Here is a 23034-nt window from a genome sequence, read left to right as displayed (position 1 = left end):
CAGGGTGACCTCTCCTTTACTGTTCTACCCTCAGCTCATACTACTTCAATCGATGAGCCCTCATGTGTCCTTTCTGCCACCGCAATAGTGTCCTTGACTAACAATGCCAGACCTCCCCCTCTTTTAGCATCTTCTCTGTTCTTACTGAAACATCTAAATCCTGGAACCTTCTTCAACCATTCCTGTCCCTGTTCTATCCATAACTCTCAAATGGCCAGAACATTGAAGCCCCAGGTATTAACCCATGCTGCAGGTTCACTCATCTTATTCCAGATGCTCTTGCTGTTGAAGTAGACACACTTCAAACTATTTTCCTGTTTGTCAGTGCACTCTTGTGACCTTGAAACCGCTTTTTTGACATCCTTACACTCAACCTCCTGGACACTGGAACTACAACTCAGGTTCCCATCCCTCTACTGAATTAGTTTAAACCCTCCTGAAGAGTGTTAGCAAATTTCTCCCTATAGGATATTGGTACCTCTCTGGTTCAGGTTAGACCCTCCTGTTTGTAGAGGTTCCACCTACCCCAGAATGAGCACCAGTGAGCTCCAGTTCCCTAACACAGTTTTTGAGGAGCTGGAGTTGGGTGCACTCCCCGCAGATGAAGTCAGCAGGGACACTAGTGGTGACCCTTACCTCCCATGTTCTGCAGGAGGAACATTCAACTGCCCTAACCTCCATTCCCACTGTTCTAAATTCCCAAAGAGACTATTGAAAGATAAAGAATAAAAAAAGTTACCTTACCAATCCGGGGCGCACACCTTTTATTTGGTTCGAGGAGGAGGATGGGTGGGAGACACTACTAAAGTAGCGTTTTGGGTAATGCAACCACCCAGCTATATTCACTTACTCAGCAGTCTCTTGTGCACTCAGTTTATTCACGTGGTAAGTTCTTAAAGCAGTAATTTGCTTTCTCGTCACTCTTGCTCTTCCTGTTGCTAAATACAAATGACAGTTATAAACTGCCAAGCAGCAGAGCTAACAAAATGAAATTACTTTTAGAAAGCAGAACTTGGAGGCAGGGTAGGCCTCAAGTTCTGATCACCAGGGATGGGAGGGGACCGAGTTAGAGTTAGAGTTAAAGTTAGAGTTGATTTAATTCAACCTTAGTGCACATTCTGAACTGCCCTCAGCAGAATTCATGAAAGAAATGGTGGTCAGAAGAGGTTACCTTTCATCCTAGTTTTCTTTCTCTCTTCTAACCTGTTTTCTGAATAGTATTTTGGAGGCAATGAGGAGACGAAAGGTGAGGGTGGTGCTGGTTAATTCAGTCTGTGTAGACACAGTCTCTCATGCCCCCTCTTAAACCGCCAATGTGCTCTCACACCCAACCCCCCCCCCGCCCCCCCCCCCCCCTTCCCACCCAAATTAAACATATATACTTTCCTTACCAGGAGATCAAAGCTGGGAACTAAATTTTCAGTGGTATATGACTGTTTGAAAGGACTGGCAGGAAGAAAAGGATGTGGAGTACCATTGGTCATACAGATGATCAAGGATTGAAAGGTGTGGAATCCATGAGTGGACATAAGAGATAAAAAGGGATGAAGACATTGGTAGTCTATAGGATCCCAAATGGTAGTGTACGGTGGGACAGAGAATAAATTGGAAGATAAGGAGGGTATGTAAAAATGACAATGACAGTACATTAATCATTGACTTTAATCTTCATGTAGATTGGGATTGCTAGATTGGCAGAGGTATCCTAGAGGAAGAATTTGTAGTGTGTATTTGCGATGTAGTGTGTTTCCTAAAACAATATCTTGTGGATCCAACCAGGGATCACACTATTTTGAATCTGATGATGTGTAATGAGGCAGTTTTAATAAATGACAGGGTAAAAGCTCCCCTCGGAAACAGTGACCATAACATGATAGAATTTAGGATTTACTCAATAAGGAAGACCTTGGGTTGGAAACAACTATGCTAAGCTTAAATAAATATTGAGGCAAGGGAATAAGGGCAGAGCTAGCTCCAGTGGACCAGGAATGGCAGATGTTTAAGAAAATAGCTAATGACTTCTAGCAAAAATCTATCCAAGTGTGGCAAAAGTTAGAAGGCTAACCAGGGAAGATAAGGATGGTATGACATTGAAAGAAAACAAAAAACATTCAGTTTGGCCAAGATGAATGTAAGCCAGAAGATTGGGGAAGTCTTAAACAAAACCCAACAGAAGTCAAACAAACAAAAGGGAGAAAATTAACCTTTGAGGGTAAACTTGTATGTAATATCAAGATGGACAGTAGGAGCTGCTTTTAACTATATGAAATGGAAGAGGGGCATCAAAGTGAACATGACCCTCTTTGAAATCGAGGCTGGGGAGATAATAATGTGTAACTAGGAAAGGGAAGAGAAGGTGAATAAATAGTTTGCATTGATTTTCATGGTAGAAGACACTATTAGTGTTCCAAAATTACTAAATAATCAAGGTGGGAAAGGAGGAGAGTTACTATGTATAATAGCTATCGATAGACAAAAACTGCTAGGGAAACTAATGGAGCTCAAGACCAATGCATCTCAGGATCCAGATGGGATTCATCCCAGGATGTTAAAAGATGTAGTTGGTAGTTAAATAGAAGTACAAGTAGCTATAGTGGATGCAATAGTAATAATCTTCTAAGAATCCTTAGATTCTGGGAAAGTTCCAGAGTATTGGAAAATTGCCAATGTGACACCTCTATTTAAAAAGAGGAAGAGAAAAAAGTGGTTGACTTTTGGTTTGTTAGCTTAAATGTGTTATAAAGGATGTAACAGCAGAACATTTAGAACCCCTTAATATAATTAAGCACAGTCAGCATGGTTTTATGAAGGGGGAGCCTTGTCTGGCAAATTTGCTAGAATTCTTTGCAGAGGTAACAGGTAAGATATATAAAAGGGAAACAATGCATCTAATATATTTTAGGTTTTCAGAAAATGTTAGATAAGGTAGCACATGTTAGGCTACTGTCTTCTGAAGAAACGTTTAACTCTGCTGTCTTTCCACAGGTTCTGCCAGACCTGGGTCTTTCCGACAATTTGTTTTTATTTATGCTGGCATTGGAGACAGTCCAGAGACTGTTCACTAGGCTGGTCTCCAGTGTGGAGGGAGGTGTAATGAGGAGACGTTGAGGAGGTTGGGCCTATGCTCACCTTCGTTTAAAAGAACGAGAGGTGATTATATTGAAGCATATAAGATTCTTGGGGACTTGACAGGGTAGATGTGGAAAGGTTGTTTCCCCTTTATGGGAGTGTCTGGAACCAGAGGGCATAATCTCAGAATAAGGGATCACCCATTTAAGAGAGAGAGGAGGAATTTCTTCTGAGGGTAGCGAACCTGTAGAATTCATCACTGCAGAAGGCTGTTGATGCCTGGTCGTTCAGTTTGTTCAAGGCTGAGATAATTTTGAGTATTATGGGAATCCAGGCTTATGGGAGTAACACAGAAAAGTGGAGTTGAGCATTATGAGATCAACCGTGCTTTTATTGAATGGTAGAGCAAACATTATGGCCTGACTGGCCTACTCCTGCTCCTCCATCTTCTGGTCTTTTGGTTGCTGCCTCCCTTCCCCAAATGGATTCTTCCACTACTGCACTCACTTATGCGCCCTGACATAAACCCCCTTCCTTACCTCAAACATAAATTAACTCCCTGTCTAATTTCACTCCTCCACATAGCTCTCTCCCACTTCACACAGTCACTCTGACTCCCTCCCTCCCTACAAAATGCAGGTCCCAGAACACATTTGGCAGTTAGGATTAGGAATCCTTTTGAGGGAGTGGTGAGATGCCTTTTGGATCGTTAACTGTGGAGAGGATTGTGTGCATAAATTATATGAACCCTTTAGAACAGTTTGACCTATCAAGAAGTACCATATATTGCATTTATGATTGGTGTGACTTACTTTTTTAGTTCAATAAACATGGTGTAGTTAGCTAACCCGATGTTTCCTGTCCATCACTATCAAACTTCAAATCAGTCATTCACCAGCCTCCCCTCACCTCCACTTATTTAGCTGAAAGTCTCCTACTCTTCTCTGATAACTTGTATATATTTCTCTTCTTTCTTTCGTGAATGGTGGTATATCTGGTTATACTAGCATTTATGGTCCATCCTCTTTGCTCTTGAGAAGCTAGTGGTGAGCTGCCATCTTTAACCACTGCAATACTTGGGGTGTAGGGCTACCAACAATGCCACTACAGAGGGCATTCCAGGATTATGGCTTAGCAACAGTAAAGCATCATTGATACAGTTCCAAGTCAGAATGGTGTGTAACTTGGGCAAGAACTTGCAGATGGTGCTGCTCCCATGTATCTGCTGACCTTGTCCTACCAGGTGGGAGAAGTCATGGGTCTGGAAGGTGCTTTCAGAGAAGTGTTGCTGAGTTGTTGTAGTGTACCTTGTAGATTGTGTACATTGTTGCACCGGTGACAAAGGGAGTGTATGTAGATGATGTTTGGGGTGCTAACCAAGATGGCTGCTTTGTCCTGTATGGTGTCAAGGAGAAAGTAAGGACTGCAGATGCTGGAAATCAGAGTCGAAATGTGTGGGTTGGAAAAGCGCAGCAGGTCTGGTAGCATCCGAGGAGCTGGAGAATCGATGTTTTGGGCATAAACCCACAGGTTCCTGATGAAGGGCTTATGCCCTGTATGGTGTCAGTCTTCTTGAGTATTGTTGGAGCTGCACTCATCTGTAATGCTGAAATGAGTTGGCATGGTAAGTGAAGAGGGAAACGGTAGTGGGTGGAAGTCGTCACTAGGTTGGTTTAGTGATAAGATGGGATGCAAGGTGGTATGGGAGATGGATAGAAAGGATTGAACTATGTGAGCTGGCCTGTGTGGGGTTGAGGGAGAGCAAGGGGTTTACAACTGGTAGAATGTTTTCTATTTCTCCCCTTTCGGTAACCTTTGGATCCAGTCCCTGGTCCCCTTTGGGAGTAAGGTGACCTTTTGAAGTAGCAAAGTGTCTTTGTGATGGTGGAAAGTCATGCTTTTGCTTAAAGAAGTGCATAAATTCAGTGGACCCAGCAAAGTTTTCAAAAAACTGTCCAAAACAAAATGTGGAGTTTAAAAAAAAGTGCTTGGTTCTTTCAGATCATGTGATCATCTAGAGTTAATTTGATTTGTGCTGCCTGATTGATTTAGTGTCTTTAAATTAATAATTTTCAGAATTGGCTGCCTGTGGATGGACAGTTCAAACTGTTTACTGAACGGCAATGTTTCTGTCAAAGTATTAAATAGGGGCAACACAGTAGCTCAGTGGTTAGTACTTCTGCCTCACAGCCCCAGGGACCAGAGTTCAATTCCTGCCTCTGACTGTCTGTGTGGAGTTTGCATATTCTCCCCATGCCTACATGGGTTTACACTGAGTGCTCTGGTTTCCTCCCACAGTCCAAAGTTGTGCAGGTCAGGTGAATTGGCCATGCTAAATTGTCCGTAGTGTTAGGTACATCATTCAGAGGGAAATGGATCTGGGTGGGTTACTCTTCAGAGGGTCGGTGTGGACTTGATGAGCTAACTTGCCTGTTTCCACACCGTAGGGAATCTGAATACTTGGGTGAGATTTTGAGATCTTTGTTTACACAGGAATTTGATGAAACAATCTGACTATCTGGTTTCTTCTTGTATCCCTGTCCGTACTACTTTTTTCTTTCATGGTATCATAAGTAGACTGGTAACTTTATTTTCTGCCAGGATGCACCCTGGTTAATCCTAATGCTGGATGATAGTGAGTTAGCGGAGATTTGGCAAAGGGCATATAAAGGGCAATGAGAATGATTAGAGGGTAATGGTATGATGGGCATGTGAGTTGGTAGATGGACATGTGGCTACATGAACGGGCATGGAATGGGAGGGTGAAAGCAAGAGGGATGCTTTCAGTTTAAATTTTTACCTTTGATTACAATGCCAGGGTCCCCAAGTTGGCTTTCTACCAGCATGTTCCAGGAACTGGGCAGCTTCTTGAGTCACTTGCTGAATGCCCAATCCACCTTGTACATCTGGACCTAATTTTGAAATGTAGATGGCTATTTTTAAAAGATGGTTTTGCAAATCCAGAACTTCTTGCCTTGCGCCTGATCCAGCAATGAAAATCTGGTTTATGTTGGTAACACCTTTTTTTTAAAAGGTATCAACAGAAGCCTAACCAGTAAATATGGACCAAGCAGAGCTATTTTGAGAGTTTCTGGCTGGTAAACAGATCCACGGCACACATTGTAGACTAGAGTTTTTAAATCTTATACTGCAAAGATGAGAAGTGTTTTTTATTGCTTGATAGTAGACCAGCAGGAGGCTGGACGAACTCCAGACAGGCAGGATCAGGAGGTCGAGAAGTTGCCATTTCATGTGTAACCCTTCATTTGCTTTATTGGCTGACTTGTAGAAATACAATAAGTAACCTTTGTATAACCTGTTGCATATGTCACACATTCTTGTTTTCAATCTATGCTCAGAATTGCTTTTACTTAACATTCCATGGAAACTGCTACATTGCTTTAAAATGTTCATTATTTGTTCATTATTTCTGTGTTTAAATGTTTTAAAGAGGGCCAAGGTTGAGCGTGACATTGATTTTTATGCTTGTGGATTGTAACGTTGGATTTTACCACTGTGGAAATTTATGCTTCACTCCATGTACTTTGTGTGCCTTTTTGACTGAAGTTATGACGACCTTCTTCAACATCCAATTTAAAAGATTGGTATTAGGGGTCTAGTGGAATCTTGATACTGGATTAGTGATGCTGAAAAAGCACAATAGTTCAGACAGCATCCGAGGAGCAGTAAAATCGACGTTTTGGGAAGGGCTTTTGCCCGCAACGTTGATTTTACTGCCCCTCTGATGCTGTCTGAACTGCTGTGCTTTTCCAGCACCACTAATCCAGAATCTGGTTTCCAGCATCAGCAGTCATTGGAATCTTGGAATCTTGATTGTCTTGCACATTGACTGACTGGAATTGCACCGTGATATAGAGGTGATAAATAGCAGCTTTGTTGGTGAAAGTGGTTGAGATACAAGCTAGGCTGATGGCTGTCTGAATTAATTACAGGTCCACAATATGGCACTCTGGAGAGAGCCTGGATGGCTCTGATGACTGAAGCAGATAAAGTAAGTGAGCTCCATCTGGAGGTGAGAAATGCACTGGCCGGTGATGATTTCGAAAAAGTCAAGAACTGGCAGAAAGATTCTTTCCACAAACAGATGATTGGAGGCTTCAAAGAAACCAAAGAAGCAGAGGATGGATTCCGAAAAGCGCAGAAACCCTGGGCTAAAAAGCTGAAAGAGGTACTGTGCAACTCGAGCAGATCGAGATAGTATATTGAATTACTGTTTTGCTGCTTGATTTTTTGGTGTAAAAGAGATGCAGCTGCTGGAAGTTATTAGGATTATGAAAGATGTATTTAGTATGGTGGAGTTACCTGAAAATTTCAGAAAATAGCAGCTCTTTTCTTTATTATTTTAAAGCATAGTTAGCTACAGTATCTGAGATAACCTGCATGGTTGACCTGGGCTAATCCAATTATAACCAATTGAGTAAAACTGGGACCCCCAGGGGTCTGAAATCTTCTCTTCCATCTACAATCTGGAGAGTTTAAACAGATGTTTGGCATTATATCTGTACTCCACCTTTTCTTTTCAGTTCTTGTGCTTCCCTGTCTCTCCCAGCAATAAAAACTATTCATTTTTACCCCCATTCCAGTCCTGTTATAGCCTCAAGATAAATTCAGCTTCTGAAGATGTGTATTTGTTTCAAAATATGCAGTGAGCTGGATTTAAAATGTTTACCTTTTGATAAAGCCAATGAAACTGTATATATTTGCTACTTCATAGAGCAGGTCCAATCCACTAGGAATAGATAGCAGTATTGCTGGGAGTCATGAGCAGTTCTCTGAAGGATTATATCCTACTCTTTAGGAATGGCACACCCAGACTTGAGAAAATGAAGAGATGCTCACATACTTTAGTAGAAAGCCTTGTTCAATTTACAGATAGATCCATGATAAAAGTACTTCTGGTTAATATAGATCTTGCTTTTTCTACTCCATTCTCTGCCTGATACTGTTTTTGCTTCTATGTCTTATCCTTGTTTCATTAATTGGCATTATTGGAGGTGTGCTCTGTGACATCAATCATGGCTGCTTGGAAAAAGCCAGTCCAAATCTTATCTCATTGTTGAGCTTTAACTTTTCTGTTTTGAATTTGAGATATCTCGCTGATGCAAACGTATCACAAAAATTGTTTCCAATACATTTTAATTTACCTGATATATTTGTTTTCTAAGGTGGAGGCAGCTAAAAAGAGTTATCACCTAGCCTGTAAAGAGGAAAAGATGGCAGCTACAAGGGAGGCAAACAGTAAGGCAGAGCAGTCTGTCACTCCTGAACAACAGAAGAAACTACTAGACAAGGTGGAGAAATGTAAACAAGAAGTACAGAAGGTGAGACTGTGGAGTGGTAGAAAATAATTCTCCTGTTGAAATATAACACATCTTGGGAATCTTTATGCTCCACCTCTTCAGGACTCTTGTACAGTCCTGATTTTAATCACAACGCATTCTGTAATCATACCTTCAGCAATGTAGGGAGTTTGCTACCAACTCTCTATCTCTATCTTCAAAGCAATCCTTGAAACTTACCTGTTTGACTAAGCTTTTGGTCAACTGCCCTAACATCCTGTTGTATGTCACGGTATCCAGTATATTTTCATAACTTTCCTGTAAACAGGTTTGCGGCTATTTTTTAAAACTCCACAATATCCTTGCAAGTTGCAGCTTTCAAACCATAAAGATATAAGATGTAGGAGCAGAAATGTGCCATTCAGCCCATCAGATCCACTCTGCCATTCATCTAGATAGTGGCTGATCTAATAAGCCTTAACTCTGCTTTCCTGTCTAAAGCATTCCGTAGATTCACTACCCTCTGAGCGAAGGCGACTAAGGACTCGACCAATTTGTCCCAGTTTCTCTGCTGTATACATAAGTAAATACACTCCTTTTGATATGAAATTCAGTATAAATATTGGGTTAGAATCTAAGATACACACCTATTCAGAGAATTCCAAATTTAGTTAATATTGTATATACATTTTTATATTGTGTTTCAAAAGAATTTGTAGATGGTACAATTAGGAGATGGAGTTAACACTTGATAACCATTAATGGAGTTTATTCATTAATAACATAGTTATCTACTAGAATGACAATCTTCCCATTCCAATTTAGAGGCGTACAGTTAAATTCTAAAATGCTTGGTAAATCCTGCTATTTAGGGCAGGTATCCAGGTATTTAGCAGCCCAGTCAATAATCAATTATTAGACATCATTATCTTTCAGTTTTGAGAGTTTGAACTGTACCTATCTGATTCCACTAGCTGACCCATGAGCAGGAACAGGAATTTGGCAATAGGAATTACAACCCTGGATCCATAGGAATGGGCACCATGAGGATGGAGGCTCTGGAAGCCCTTTTTTGTTTTGAGGCCTGGCTAAGTGTTTCTGCCCAATGGACAATTAAGATAAAACTTTTAAAACTTTCCTGCCCAAGGTCCATTACCTACATAGCCTAATGGGGAAGTTGATGCTGCTTGCCTGTCCAGGCAATATTAACCTCATACCAGAGACCCGGTCACTGCAGCTTACCCCTGCTAGGCCTTCCCGCGCTACCCCCCCCCCCCCCCAAACAGTATCCAAAGCGGTATACTTATTGTTGAGGGGAACGACCTCAGGGGGGGATCCCTGCATTGCCTGCTTCCTCCCCTTCCCACCTCTAACTGTTACCCAGTTACCTCTGTTCTCTGGCGTAACTATGTCCCTGTAGCTTCTATCTATCACCCTCTCAGCCTCTCGAATAATCCTCAGTTCCTCCAACTCCAGCTCCAGTTCCCTAACACGTTCTGTGAGGAGCAGGAGCTGACTGCATTTCCTGCAGATGAAGTCGGCAGGAGCATCAGTGGTCACCCCTTCAAACATCCTGCAGGAGGAACATTCCACTCCCTACTTTGTAGGGCCTGGGGTCTAGAACACACCCACTCAAATATCAATCACTTACCTTCCCGACCAGCTCTGCGCACCAACTTCACTTCCGCCCAGCTCGCACCACTCTCTGCTGTGAAAAGACCGTTGGCGTCGAGGTAAGTTCTTAAATATCAATCACTTCCCTTCCTGACCAGCTCTGCGCACCAGAGCTCTGAGGCTCAGAAGTGAAAGGGGGAGAGGAGGAGAGCACTAGTTATAGGAGACTCTATAGTTAGAGGGATGGACAGGTGGTTCTGTGGACATGGATGAGTCACTCGGATGGTTTGTTGCCTCCCGGGTGCCAGGGTCCGAGACGTCTCGGACCGTGCCTTCAGCATCCTTAAGGGTGAGGGTGTGCAGCCAGAAGTCGTGGTGTATGTTGGCACCAACGACATAGGTAGGAAGAAGGGTGGGGAGGTCATTCAGGGGCTCAGAGTTAGGCTGGAAGCTAAAAGCTAGGACGGACAGAGTCATCATCTCTGAGTTGTTACCGGTGCCACGTGACAGTGAGGCAAGGAATAGGGAGAGAGTGCAGTTGAGCACGTGGCTGCAAGGATGGTGTTGGAGGGAGGGCTTCAGGTATTTGGACAATTGGACTGCGTTCTGGGGAAGGTGGGACCTGTACAAGCAGGACGGGTTGCACCTGAACCAGAAGGGTACCAATATCCTGGGAGGTAGGTTTGCTAGCACTCTTCGGGGCGGGGGGGGGGGGTTTAAACTATTTTGGCAGGGGGATGGGATCCGGACTTGTAGTCCAGCAAGTAGATTAGCTGTTTCTCAGCATGTCCAAGAATGTAGGGAGGCTGTGGAGAAGGTAGCACTGACAGAGAATACTTGTGGACACAGAGATGGGTTCAAGTGTGTATACTTTAACGCAAGGAGTATCAGAAATAAGGTGGGTGAACTTAAGGTGTGGATCGGTACATGGGTCTACGATGTTGTGGCCATCACAGAAACGTGGATAGAAGAGGGACAGGAATGGTTGTTGGAGGTTCCTGGTTACAGATGTTTCAGTAAGATTAGGGAGGGTGGTAAAAAAGAGGGGGGGTGGCGTTGCTAATTAGAAATGGTATAACAGCTGCAGAAAGGCAGTTTGAGGGGAATCTGCCTCTGGAGGTAGTATGGGCTGAAGTCAGAAATAGGAAAGGTGCAGTCACCTTGTTGGGTGTTTATTATAGGCCCCCCAATAGCAGCAGAGATGTGGAGAAACAGATTGGGAAACAGATTTTGGAAAGGTGCAGAAGCCACAGGGTAGTAGTCATGGGCGATTTTAACTTCCCAAATATTGATTGGAAGCTCTTTAGATCAAGTAGATTGGATGGGGCGGTGTTTGTGCAGTGTGTCCAGGAAGCTTTTCTAACGCAGTATGTAGATTGTCCAACCAGAGGGGAGGCCATATTGGATTTGGTACTTGGTAAAGAACCGGGACAAGTGATGGGCTTGTTAGTGGGTGAACTTTTTGGTGATGGTGACCACAATTCTGTGACTTTCACCTTGGTTATGGAAAGAGATAGGTGCGTGCAACAGGTTAGGTTTTACAATTGGGGGAAAGGGTAAATATGATGCTGTAAGACAGGATCTGAGGAGCATAAGTTGGGAGCGAAGGAAGTCGTTCAAATGTGGAACTTTTTCAAGGAACAGATACGACGTGTCCTTGATATGTATGTACCTGTCAGGCAGGAAAGAGATGGTCGTGTGAGGGAACCTTGGTTGACGAGGGAGGTTGAATGTCTTGTAAAGAGGAAGAAGGAGGCTTACATAAGGTGGAGGAAACAAGGTTCAGACAGAGCGTTGGAGGGATACAGGATAGCCAGAAGGGAGCTGAAGAAAGGGATTAGGAGAGCTAAGAAAGGGCATGAGAAATCTTTAACAGATAGGATCAAGGATAACCCCAAGGCATTTTATGCGTATGTGAGAAATGAGAATGACGAGAACGAGGGTAGGTCCGATCAAGGACAGTAGTGGGAGACTGTGTATTGAGTCGGAAGAGATAGGAGAGGTCATGAATGAGTACTTTTCTTCAGTATTTACAAACGAGAGGGACCGTATTGTTGAAGAGGAGAGTGTGAAACGGACTGATAAGATAGAAGAGATACTTGTTAGGAAGGAAGATGTGTTGGGCATTTTGAACAACTTGAGGATAGACAAGTCCCCCGGGCCTGACTGGATATATCCTAGGATTATGTGGGAAGCAAGAGAGGAAATTGCAGAGCAGTTGGCAATGATCTTTTCGTCTTCACTGTCAACGGGGGTGGTACTAGGGGACTGGAGAGTGGCGAATGTTGTGCCCCTGTTCAAAAAAGGGAATAGGGATAACCCCGGGAATTACAGGCCAGTTAGTCTTACTTTGGTGGTAGGCAAAGTAATGGAAAGGGTACTGAGGGATAGGCTTTGAGTATCTGGAAAGACACTGCTTGATTAGGGACAGCCAGCACGGATTTGTGAAGGGTAGGTCTTGCCTTACAAGTCTTATTGAATTCTTCGAGGAGGTGACCAAGCATGTGGATGAGGGTAGAGCAGTGGATGTAGTATACATGGATTTTAGTAAGGCATTTGATAAGGTTCCCCATGGTAGGCTTATGTGGAAAGTCAAGAGGCATGGGATAGAGGGAAATTTGGCCAGTTGGCTAGAAAACTTACTAACCGGTCGAAGGCAGAGAGTGGTGGTAGATGGTAAATATTCAGCCTGGAGCCCAGTTACAAGTGGAGTTCCGCAGGGATCAGTTCTGGGTCCTCTGCTGTTTGTAATTTTTATTAATGACTTGAAAGAGGGAGTCGAAGGGTGGGTCAGTAAATTTGCAGATGATACGAAGATTGGTGGAGTTGTGGACAGTGAGGAGGGCTGTTGTCGGCTGCAAAGGGACTTCGATATGATGCGGAGCTGGGCTGAGGAGTGGCAGATGGAGCTCAACCCTGTCAAGTGTGAGGTTGTCCATTTTGGAAGGACAAATAAGAATGCGGAATACAGGGTTAACGGTAGTGTTCTTAGTAAGGTGGAGGAGCAGAGAGATCTTGGGGTCTATGTTCATAGATCTTTGAAAGTTGCCACTCAGGTGGATAGAGCTTGTAAGAAGGCCTATGGTGTATTAGTATTCATTAGCAGAGGGATTGAATTCAAGAGTCGTGAAGTGATGTTGCAGCTGTACAGGACCTTGGTTAGGCCACAGTTGGAGTACTGTGTGCAGTTCTGGTCGCCTCACTTTAGGAAAGATGTGGAGGCTTTGGAGAGGGTGCAGAGAAGATTTACCAGGATGTTGCCTGGAATGGAGAATATGTCGTACGAGGATAGGTTGAGAGTTCTCGGCCTTTTCTCGTTGGAATGGCGAAGGATGAGGGGTGACTTGATAGAGGTTTATAAGATGATCAGAGGAATAGATAGAGTAGACAGTCAGAAACTTTTTCCCCGGGTACAACAGAGTGTTACAAGGGGACATAAATTTAAGGTGAAGGGTGGAAGGTATAGGGGAGATATCAGGGGTAGGTTCTTTACCCAAAGAGTGGTGGGGGCATGGAATATGCTGCCTGTGGGAGTGGCAGAGTCAGAATCATTGGCAACCCTTAAGCGGCAATTGGATCGGTACATGGATGGGTGATTAAGCTAGGACAAATGTTCGGCACAACATCGTGGGCCGAAGGGCCTGTTCTGTGCTGTATTGTTCTATGTTCTATGTTCTCTAATATCAATCAGGTGATATGAGGGCCCAGTCCGCAGATTAAAGCAGTACCTGTTGCCTTCACTACAGTTAAACAATAACTGACCCTCTCGCCTAGATTTCTTAAGATATTTCGGAGAACCGAGAAGTCTTTGTTTTTGTACAATGTGGTGGATTAATAAAAAAAAGTATAGTAATGTGTATTATGGTATTGAAGGCTCCTCAACTGGAATGCTAGGATTGGCTTTCATTGATTAATTGTACACACTTAATGACATATGAGTAGCAAGTGGGTGGAATAATATAATCTGATGTTACTTGAAGCTGGGTCTGAATAAATGCTATGTTATATCATGTGTGGCTGATGTAAATCTAGTCAGCAGTATTATAAGTACAAAGTGGCTAATCTGAGGCTTGTGCTTGTTTTAAAAGATGATTTTACAGGAGAATGAATAAGTATAAAATGAAATTGAATTGAGCTGTTGAAATTTGAAGGCTAATAACCACAGAGATTTCCAGAATCTTTAAAATATATTTATTTATAAATAGTATATATATATATATCTTCAAACACAACATCTGTTCAGATAACAAAGCTGCTCAAGAGGATTACGTTATCTAAATCCTTCAGTTGCCTGCTGACTCTTTCCATTATTTTGTGTGCAGTATCAGACTGGAACAGGTGAGTATGATAGTAAGTGGCCCTTTGGTGTTGCCTTTTACAGTGCTAATGCCCTCTAGAGGTGAGCTGATGGTAACACAGGAAGACAGCTTCAAAAGATTTCAAAAAAACACTGAAAGACATTGTAGCCATGTTAAACACCTGAATGTCTCTGTTTCTGGTTAAACCTTGGAAAATGTATTGATAATACTTTTGAGTCATATGTGCCTCAAAGATCTGGGTCAAGAAACTTTGTGAATGGGATTTTTGGCGCGAAGTCCCAAATGCCTCCATTCGGCATCACTGTATGGCAGAGTGGATGGGTAGTGTTTTTTTTAGGCTTTATTATGCCAATGCTTTCATTGTAATGTATGTTGCATCAATGCCCATACAGACAAAAGAGAAGTATGAAAAAGCCTTGGATGATTTAAGCAAATGTACACCGCAATACATGGAGAATATGGAACAAGTGTTTGAACAGTGTCAGCAGTTTGAGGAGAAACGACTGGCTTTCTTCAGGGAAGTACTTCAGGACATCAAACGACACCTAAACCTCACCGAAAACAACAGGTGAGTATTAATTACATCTATGTAACCATGCCATGAATATTTAAAGTTCCATCTCAAAAAGAAACACTGCTTACAAGATAAGTTAGGATGCAAAAGGATTTTCAACAACTTGATTTCATCTTTTCTAAACAGTTGACCTGTTTACCCACAACAATTTTCAAGCTATTTCTAAAATGACTCCTGTCTACCGGCTTCAACCTCTCTACCTGACGTAAGCACAGAAAATGCTGTAAATACTCACCCAGGTCAGGCAAAAGCAGCTGATGGAACATTTTCCGGTCTGATAACCTAGTTCTGATTAAAAAGTTATTGACCTGAAGCATTAACTCTGTTTCTCTCTTCACAGATGCTGCTTGACCTGCTGACCATTTCCAACATTTTCTGTTCTTGATTCAGATATCCAGCATGTATGCTTTTTTTGCATTTGAACTCTTCCTGAGATCTATTCCAATTGTTGAGCTTCTCCATGCCAAGGTCATTGGACTTCTATTCAATTGCTGTGACCTTGCTTTCAGTTTATTTTCTCTCTATCCCATTAGGTATTGTTTTGTTACATGAAACAAAACCTGCAATCCCATTTTTATTTATCTCTGGCGGAGAACCAAAACCTTTCGGGCTTGAACTAGGTGTCTCGTACCAGTACCTTGCTACTTTTGAACCTCTGCTGTTTTTATTGCTAAAATATATAATGTTGCACTCCCCTGCATTTGTCATTCTAAATCCATATAAGCAGTTTTTGAAAGGCTGGACTTAAAATATACAATTGGAAGCAATGATGCTTGAGACTTTAATGACAAATGTGTTAACATTCCATTAATGAATCAGTACATAGCTATAGTTCTCTGTGAATCAAAAGTACAGATCTACAAAATGTGTTCAATACAACATATAATTTTATGACAATCGCTTTTCATTACTGATACCTTTAATTATTTGACATGATTAATATTTTGTTATTGATTTGAACATTTAAGTTGTGTATATAGAGATCGGCCCAACATGTTGATGTCATCATATATTTGACAATTCATTGTGCTATTTGAAACCTGACCAACTCATTCTGCAGCTGGATGTTGGTCGTAGCAGCTTGGAAACTGTAGGAAGATAGATTTTCAGACATATGGCTGAGGGATGAAAGAAGAGCAAATGCTGCCACAAGCTAAGATCATGGTTGAGCTCTATTGTTGGATGAGATTCTAAAATTCTCTATCTTGACTCGTGAAACAGATCATCATTTAAACCCAAGATAGAAGCTAGACTTAAAAATTGAAAGGTATTATAGTAATACCTTTGTAGAAGTCATTTTGAAAAAGGCTTTGTATTGCAAAGTTGCAGTGGGGGATATTTAGCAAAATTGCTTACAGCAGTATCCTAGAATGCATTTATTATGATTTTTGATCATGCATTTTACTATCAGGAAAAGATCAACATGAAACCTCAAAAGCAATTTATAACAGCTGTTTAAAGCCAACCAGTATTCAGCAAATTGAAAGCACCATTGAACAGAGTTGTATGTACATTTTTGTGTGTGTGCATGCACACGAATGCATACATGCTGTACAATCTGGCACTGTTCACTTGAGGCAGCCAACTTAAGAAACAGCAGTACTGAATACAATAGGTTTCTCTCAAAAGGTAACGGGAGGGCAAACAAAGACATAGCTTCCCTGGATGAGAAGAGAAAGGAGCAACTAAGATAATAGAACATAGAACAATACAGCGCAGAACAGGCCCTTCGGCCTTCGATGTTGCACCAACCTGTGAACTATTCTAAGCTTGTCCCCCCTACACTATCCCAAAATCATCCATGTGCTTATCTAAGGATTATTTAAATCTCCCTAATGTGGCTGAGTTGACTACATTAGCAGGTAGGGCATTCCATGCCCTTACCACTCTCTTGCGTAAAGAACCTGCCTCTGACATCTGTCTTAAATCTATCACCCCTCAACTTGTAGCTATGCCCCCTCGTACAAGCTGACATCATCATCCTAGAAAAAAGACTTTCACTGTCTACCCTATCTAATCCTCCGATCATCTTGTATGTCTCTATCAAAACCCCTCTTAACCACCTCCTTTCCAATGAGAACAGACCCAAGTCTCTCAGCCTCTCCTCATAAGACCTTCCCTCCAGACCAGGCAGCATCCTGGTAAATCTCCTCTGCACCTTTTCCAATGTTTCCACATCCTTCCCGATATATGGTGACCAGAACTGTACGCAATATTCTAAGTGTGGCCACACCACCGTTTTGTATAGTTGCAGCATGATATTGCGGCTTTGGAACTCAATCCCTTTACAAATGAAGCCTAACACACCATATGCCTTCTTAACAGGACTATCCACCTGGGTGGCGACTTTCAGGGATCGATGTACATGGACTCCAAGATCCCTCTGCACATCCATACTACCAACAATCTTTCCATTGACCCAGTACTCTGCCTTCCTGTTATCCTTCCCAAAGTGCATCACCTCACATTTAGCTGCATTGAACTCCATTTGCCATCTCTCAGCCCAATTCTGCAGTTTATCCAAGTCCCCCTGCAACCTGTAACATTCTTCCAAACTGTCCACTACTCCACTGACTTCAGTGCCATCTGCAAATTTACTAATCCATCCACCTATGCCTGCGTCTAAGTCATTTATAAAAATGACAAACAGCAGTGGTCCCAAAACATCCTTGTGGCACACCATTAGTAACTGGACTCCAGGCTGAATATTTTCCATCAACCACCATTTGCTGCCTTCTTTCAGAAAGCCAGTTTATAATCCAAACTGCTAAATCACCCTCAATTCCATGCCTCTACATTTTCTCCAACAGCCTACCATGTGAAACCTTATCAAAGGCTTTACTGAAATCCATGTATACAACATCAACTGCCCTACTCTCATCTACACGCTTGGTCACCTTCTCAAAAAACTCAGAGGTTTGTGAGACACGACCTGTCCTTGACAAAACCATGTTGACTATCTGAAATCAAATTGTTGCTTGCTGATGATTATAAATCTTATCTCTTATAATCCTTTCCAAAACCTTTCCTACAACAGAAGTAAGGCTCACTGGTCTATAATTACCTGGGTCATCTCTGCTGCCCTTCTTGAACAAGGGCACAACATTTGCAATCCTCCAGTACTCTGGTATTAAACCTGTAGACAATGATGACTCAAATATCAAAGCCAAAGGCTCTGCTATTCCTCCCTAGCTTCCCTGAAAATCCTCGGATAAATCCCATCCGGCCCAGTGGATTTGTCTACTTTCACTCTTTCTAGTATTGATTAACGCCTGTTCGGAACTAACCTTGATCCTTTCTAGTCTAATATCTCGTACCTCATTCTTCTCTACAATATTCTCCTTTTCCTGAGTGAAAACTGATGAGAAATGTCCATTTAGCACCTCTCCGATCTCCACAGGGTCTACACTCAACTTCCCACTTCTGTCTTTGTCGCAATAAGTATGCTCAACACAGATACAAGGTAGATACTACACGAGAATCAGGCTGAATATAGAAGGTTCATATTGTGGTAACCATCTGATGAAGGAGCGGCGCTCTGAAAGCTAGTGCTTCCAATTAAACCTGTTGGACTATAACCTGGTGTTGTGATTTTTTTTAACTCTAAAGAGACTGGCATCTAACATAAAAGGCAATTGCAATGTCTTCTATGGACATCGATAAACTGTTAAGTAGGGGTGAATAAGAGGAATGAGACTGATTAGGGGCAACAAATGCGAATTACGTATAGGGCTGAGAATGCTGCTAAGGTATTAAGTGAATATTTTGCACCTGACTTTATAAAGGCCTTCTATCAAGGCCATGAGAGGATACGGTTAATTTAGGCAGTAGAAAAATTTAAATTTAATGACAAGGTATTAGTACTCAAATTTGATAAGGCACAAGCATGTGATGCATCTGAGGATACCAAGGGAAGTGAAGGTGGATATTCTGGAGCCACTGGCCGCAATTTAGTTGTCTTTAAACTTGATTGTGATATCAGAGAATTTCAAAAAATACATACATTTTTAATAAAGGGAGCCAAGATAAACTCAACATCTGTAGGCTAGTCATTTTAACTTCTGGCCCAGAAACAATAATTTGAGGCAAAATTAAAATCATTTGTGTTAACTAAAGAAAGGCAGCATGAATTAAGGGAAAATCCGTGTTTAACTAACTTGTGGATAGACACTCCAAATAGCTGATAACAATTCCACAGCCTGTTTTTATCTTCTACATTTGTACCTTTGCCGAAATGGCTTGTGTTATGTCATGTTCATCTCTGTTTTACAGAAGGCAGACTGAAAAGGCATGCTATCAAGCCAAGTATAGCTTCAAACGAGTAACTGATACATTTGCATAAAATACATGAATGAGTTTCAGTGCCAGCAGCCAAATTCCTATATTCCTTGGCCATGGTAAAAATCCACTATCTAACAAACTCCATGAACAAGTTTCCCACCATTCTATCTAAGCTATTCAGAGCTTTCTGGACCAGAATTTCTTTTGATAGTCGGGCATAGCTAGCCTGCTGTTTTCATAAGTGGGAGCAATTGACTGACCTGAGCACAGTTAAATTTAAGGTCAGGTCTTTGACCCACAGAGCTGGTAAATTTCCCACCAGTTGGTGCTTTAGCACTAGGCACCCAAGTGTTTGTTCTTGGCTACGTTCCCACTGTGCAAATGGAACAAAGCAAGACCAAGTCCCTCCGGTTTTGCAGTACTGACTATGTTTATTCTGAGAATGCTTAAACTCCTTAATCCATGGTTTTCAAAGAAGGAAGAAAATAAATTCTTACAATAAAATACATTGTAGAAAATGTAAGTGTGCTCAGAGGTGAATACAGACCACGTCATTGTAATCGCTACCTTGATGATAGTTGTAAAGCTTACATTTATGGTTTAATGAGAGTCCTGAATGGTGCATGCACTTGAGTGCCATGTTCTTGCACAGTGGGTCCATGGGTAAGAATGATGTCCATGTAGCAGATGATGACTTGTCACTTTTCCAGTCATGGCTCGTTGAAACTTTTAGCTGCAGAGGGAATTCAAAGGGCAACAATTGAAGCATTAAACCCCAAACAGTGTGATAAATTTCATCAGTAATTTTGACTTTTCATCAAAGGAGGCTGCCAGATGCCGCTGTTTATTGCCAGCCTGAGAAGGACCAAGCTTCTTACCAGGTTGTTGTCCACAGATGTCATTGGGTGAATCTTGCTTTCTACAACTTTGTTCAGTTGCATGATGTCCAAAGGAGATATGTAGTGAGTCTATCCCTGAACACTAGCTGGTGAGCTGTGCTTCTGGTAATGTTACTCCTTGATGCAGCAATGACTCAATGTCTTGACTGACCTTCTTGATTGAACCTTCACGAGATGAACAGAGATACTGATTTGGCCTCTAACCTTAACAAACGGAGTTATGGCAGGGTCACTCGCCTTCGGCCTGTTAATAGTTTGGGGAATTCTCACTTGAATTGTTCCTATTTGCCTTAGTTTTGCAATTTGTCTACCTTGTGGATGAGTTTGAGATTCAAACAAGCTCTCCAATTTAGTAATGAACCTAAATGACACAAATCTTTCCTTCCTTCATATTGGAGAGTAGTGACCAGCTGTCTGTTTATCATAATGGTCAAGGAGGCATCCAATTGAAGTTGAATAATTAATGATTGGAGAGGGTTAAACTTCAGCCACTGTAGTGTCAGAAAGATCAACATCCCCTCCAGTGTCAAAATTAAACATTGTTTTGTGACCATTGACTCTAATATCTGCATTCCAGAAGTTTCTTTGGGTATCTCCTGTTGCTTGAATAGCACTGGACTTAGTCTCCTTTGAGTTTCAGAACTCGTAGCTCTTTTCTGCAGCAAACCATTTTGAAGTAGCCCCTCCTCCAACAGGAGTGGCAGTCACACTGAATGAGTCTTTGCCCACCTCAATGGGAATGTGAGACAACAATGGCTACAACGCCCTCCCACTATTTGTCTATTGGTCAGTGTATGTTATCTTTCTGGCTAGTGGACTGTAGCATGTCAAACATTCAACTCCACATAGGTTTTCTATCTGCTTGGATTCAAACTCCAATCTGTTTCTGTTGAAATCTTTGGCGCCGGCTGTGTACTGGTGCAGCTTTGTCCTCTGCTGGGGAATGGCTCGGGTTAGCGAGTTTTGAGAAGATTTGTAGTTCAGTTCATAGACCAGCCTTCTCCATAGCGAGGTTGTGTGTGAACATTAAGGCAAAACTATTCCTCATCAGCTTTGCGTTTTGCTCGAGACTGTGTTTGTTTGTTGTGATTTCTGTGGGTTTCATTTTATAGTTGGGCTTTGTCTGTGCAAAGGTTTTGCTTAATTGTGGAACATGGTAGCCTCTGTGTCACTTCAGAGCCATTAAAGTATTTTCCAATTGTAACCACTTTATAATGAAAAGCACAACAGCCAATTGGTGCACAAAATTGTAATAATGACCCAATAATTTATTGTCATCTTGTTTGTGGGATAAATTTAGTCAGAATATTAGGCAGAGTTATCCCCTGACCTTTCCTTGCAAAATTTCTACAAAGTCTGTTCTGCCCACCTGATGATGCACATGTGTCCAGTCACCAAAATGGGTGTTCAGTCAGTGTCAGTGTAAGTGTACAGCAATCAGCGATGTTAGTATACAAGCTTCAAAAGCTGAGCTCTGCGAAGCATTGGACATCTTTCAAGTATATTGGCTATTTGCATAGTATACTTAGACTGGTGTAGATTAAGAAAATAAATTTGAATTCTTCTGAACCGTTTTATTAAATACCTTTCCCTGTACCCTATACTCCTGCACTGAGGCTAAGTGCTTTTAAGTTAATAGTGGGGAGCACTGAGATGGCAGAAATGTTGAATCAATACATTGCCTCAGTTTTCACGGTGAAGGACAATAGTGCCACTCTTGTTGGAACGAGCAAGTCAAAGGCAATAGATAAGATAGAACTGAGAACAATCACATCGATAGGGAAAAGGTACAAAGCAAGCTATTAGGATTGAGGACACAAGACCCCTGGACCTGATGGCTTACATCCTAGGGTATTAAAGGAAGTGGCAGCAGAGCTAAGTAGATCCATAGGTTACAATATTTCAAAATTCCCCAGATTCGGGAAAGGTTCCAGTGGATTGGAAAATGGCTAATATAATGCCCGTTTTCAAAAACTGAGGGAGCCAAAATGTGGGCAATTTCAGAGTAGTTAGTTTAACATATATGTTGTTGGGAAAGTGTTAGAATCAATTATCAAGGAAGCAATATCAGGACATTTGGAAAGTCAAAACATTATCCATCAGAGTCAGCATGGTTTAATGAAAGGCGGGTCATGTTTGACTAACCTGCTAGAGTTCATCAAAGATGTAATGAGCAAAGTGGATAATGGAGATGCTGTAGATGTAATTTATCTGGACTCAGGAATGTGTTTAATAAGGTGCCGCACAAAGTGTCAGTTCACAAGATTGGACCATATGAGATTAGGGGTAATTTATTAGCCTGGATAGATGACTGGCTTATGGACAGAAGACAGAGTTGGAAAAATGTTTTTTTTTCCTGGATGGCAAGCTGTAATTAGTGGGGTGCCACAGGGTTCAGTCCTTGGACCCCAGCTATTTACAATCTACATTAATGACTTGGATACAGAGATAGAAAGCTCTATAGCTAAATTTGCAGGCAACACAAAAATAGGCAGGATGGTAAATTTCAATGGGGAAATAAGAACTTACAAATGGATATAGATAGGTTAGGAGAATGGGCTAAGATGTGGCAGATGGCGATTAATATGGATAAGTGCAAGATCATGCATTTGGGTTGAATAAATAGGAAGGCGACCTATTATCTTAATAGGGAAAGACTTCGGGTCGCTCTAGTGCACAGGGCTCTAGATGAACTTGTTCATTAGTCGCAACTAGCATGCAGGTACAGCAGATAATAAAGAAAGCGAATGGAATGTTGGCTTTTATAGCTAGAGGAATAGAATATAAAGGGAAGGAAGTATTATTGCAATTATAGAAGGTATTGGTGAGACTGCATCTGGACTATTGTGCACAGTTTTGATCCCCTTATTTGAGGAAAGATCAGAGGCAGTTTAGGGAGTTCACTGGATTCATTCCAGAGATGAGAGGTTTGTCGTATGAGGAGAGACTGAACAGTTTAGGCCTGTACTCCCTGGAAT

The 23034-nt window shown here is 41.8% G+C and overlaps 1 protein-coding gene across 6 annotated transcripts in view; it reads left to right on the top strand.

The window, feature by feature from the left end:
• pacsin1b (protein kinase C and casein kinase substrate in neurons 1b) overlaps positions 1–23034 on the top strand; it is a 343930-nt gene that overhangs the window by 288461 nt on the left and 32435 nt on the right. For all 6 annotated transcript variants that reach the window (XM_072563328.1, XM_072563327.1, XM_072563329.1 and 3 more), the window contains 3 exons: positions 7023–7258; positions 8256–8411; positions 14695–14870. In XM_072563328.1, the coding sequence (XP_072419429.1) occupies positions 7023–7258; positions 8256–8411; positions 14695–14870 (568 nt within the window). The remainder of the gene's footprint in view (positions 1–7022; positions 7259–8255; positions 8412–14694; positions 14871–23034) is intronic.

This window comes from Chiloscyllium punctatum, chromosome 45 (genome assembly GCF_047496795.1).
Source record: "Chiloscyllium punctatum isolate Juve2018m chromosome 45, sChiPun1.3, whole genome shotgun sequence".
Classification (NCBI taxonomy): domain Eukaryota; kingdom Metazoa; phylum Chordata; class Chondrichthyes; order Orectolobiformes; family Hemiscylliidae; genus Chiloscyllium; species Chiloscyllium punctatum.
The sequence above is the reverse complement of the archived record's forward strand: the minus strand, read 5'-3'. Positions and strand labels throughout refer to the sequence as shown.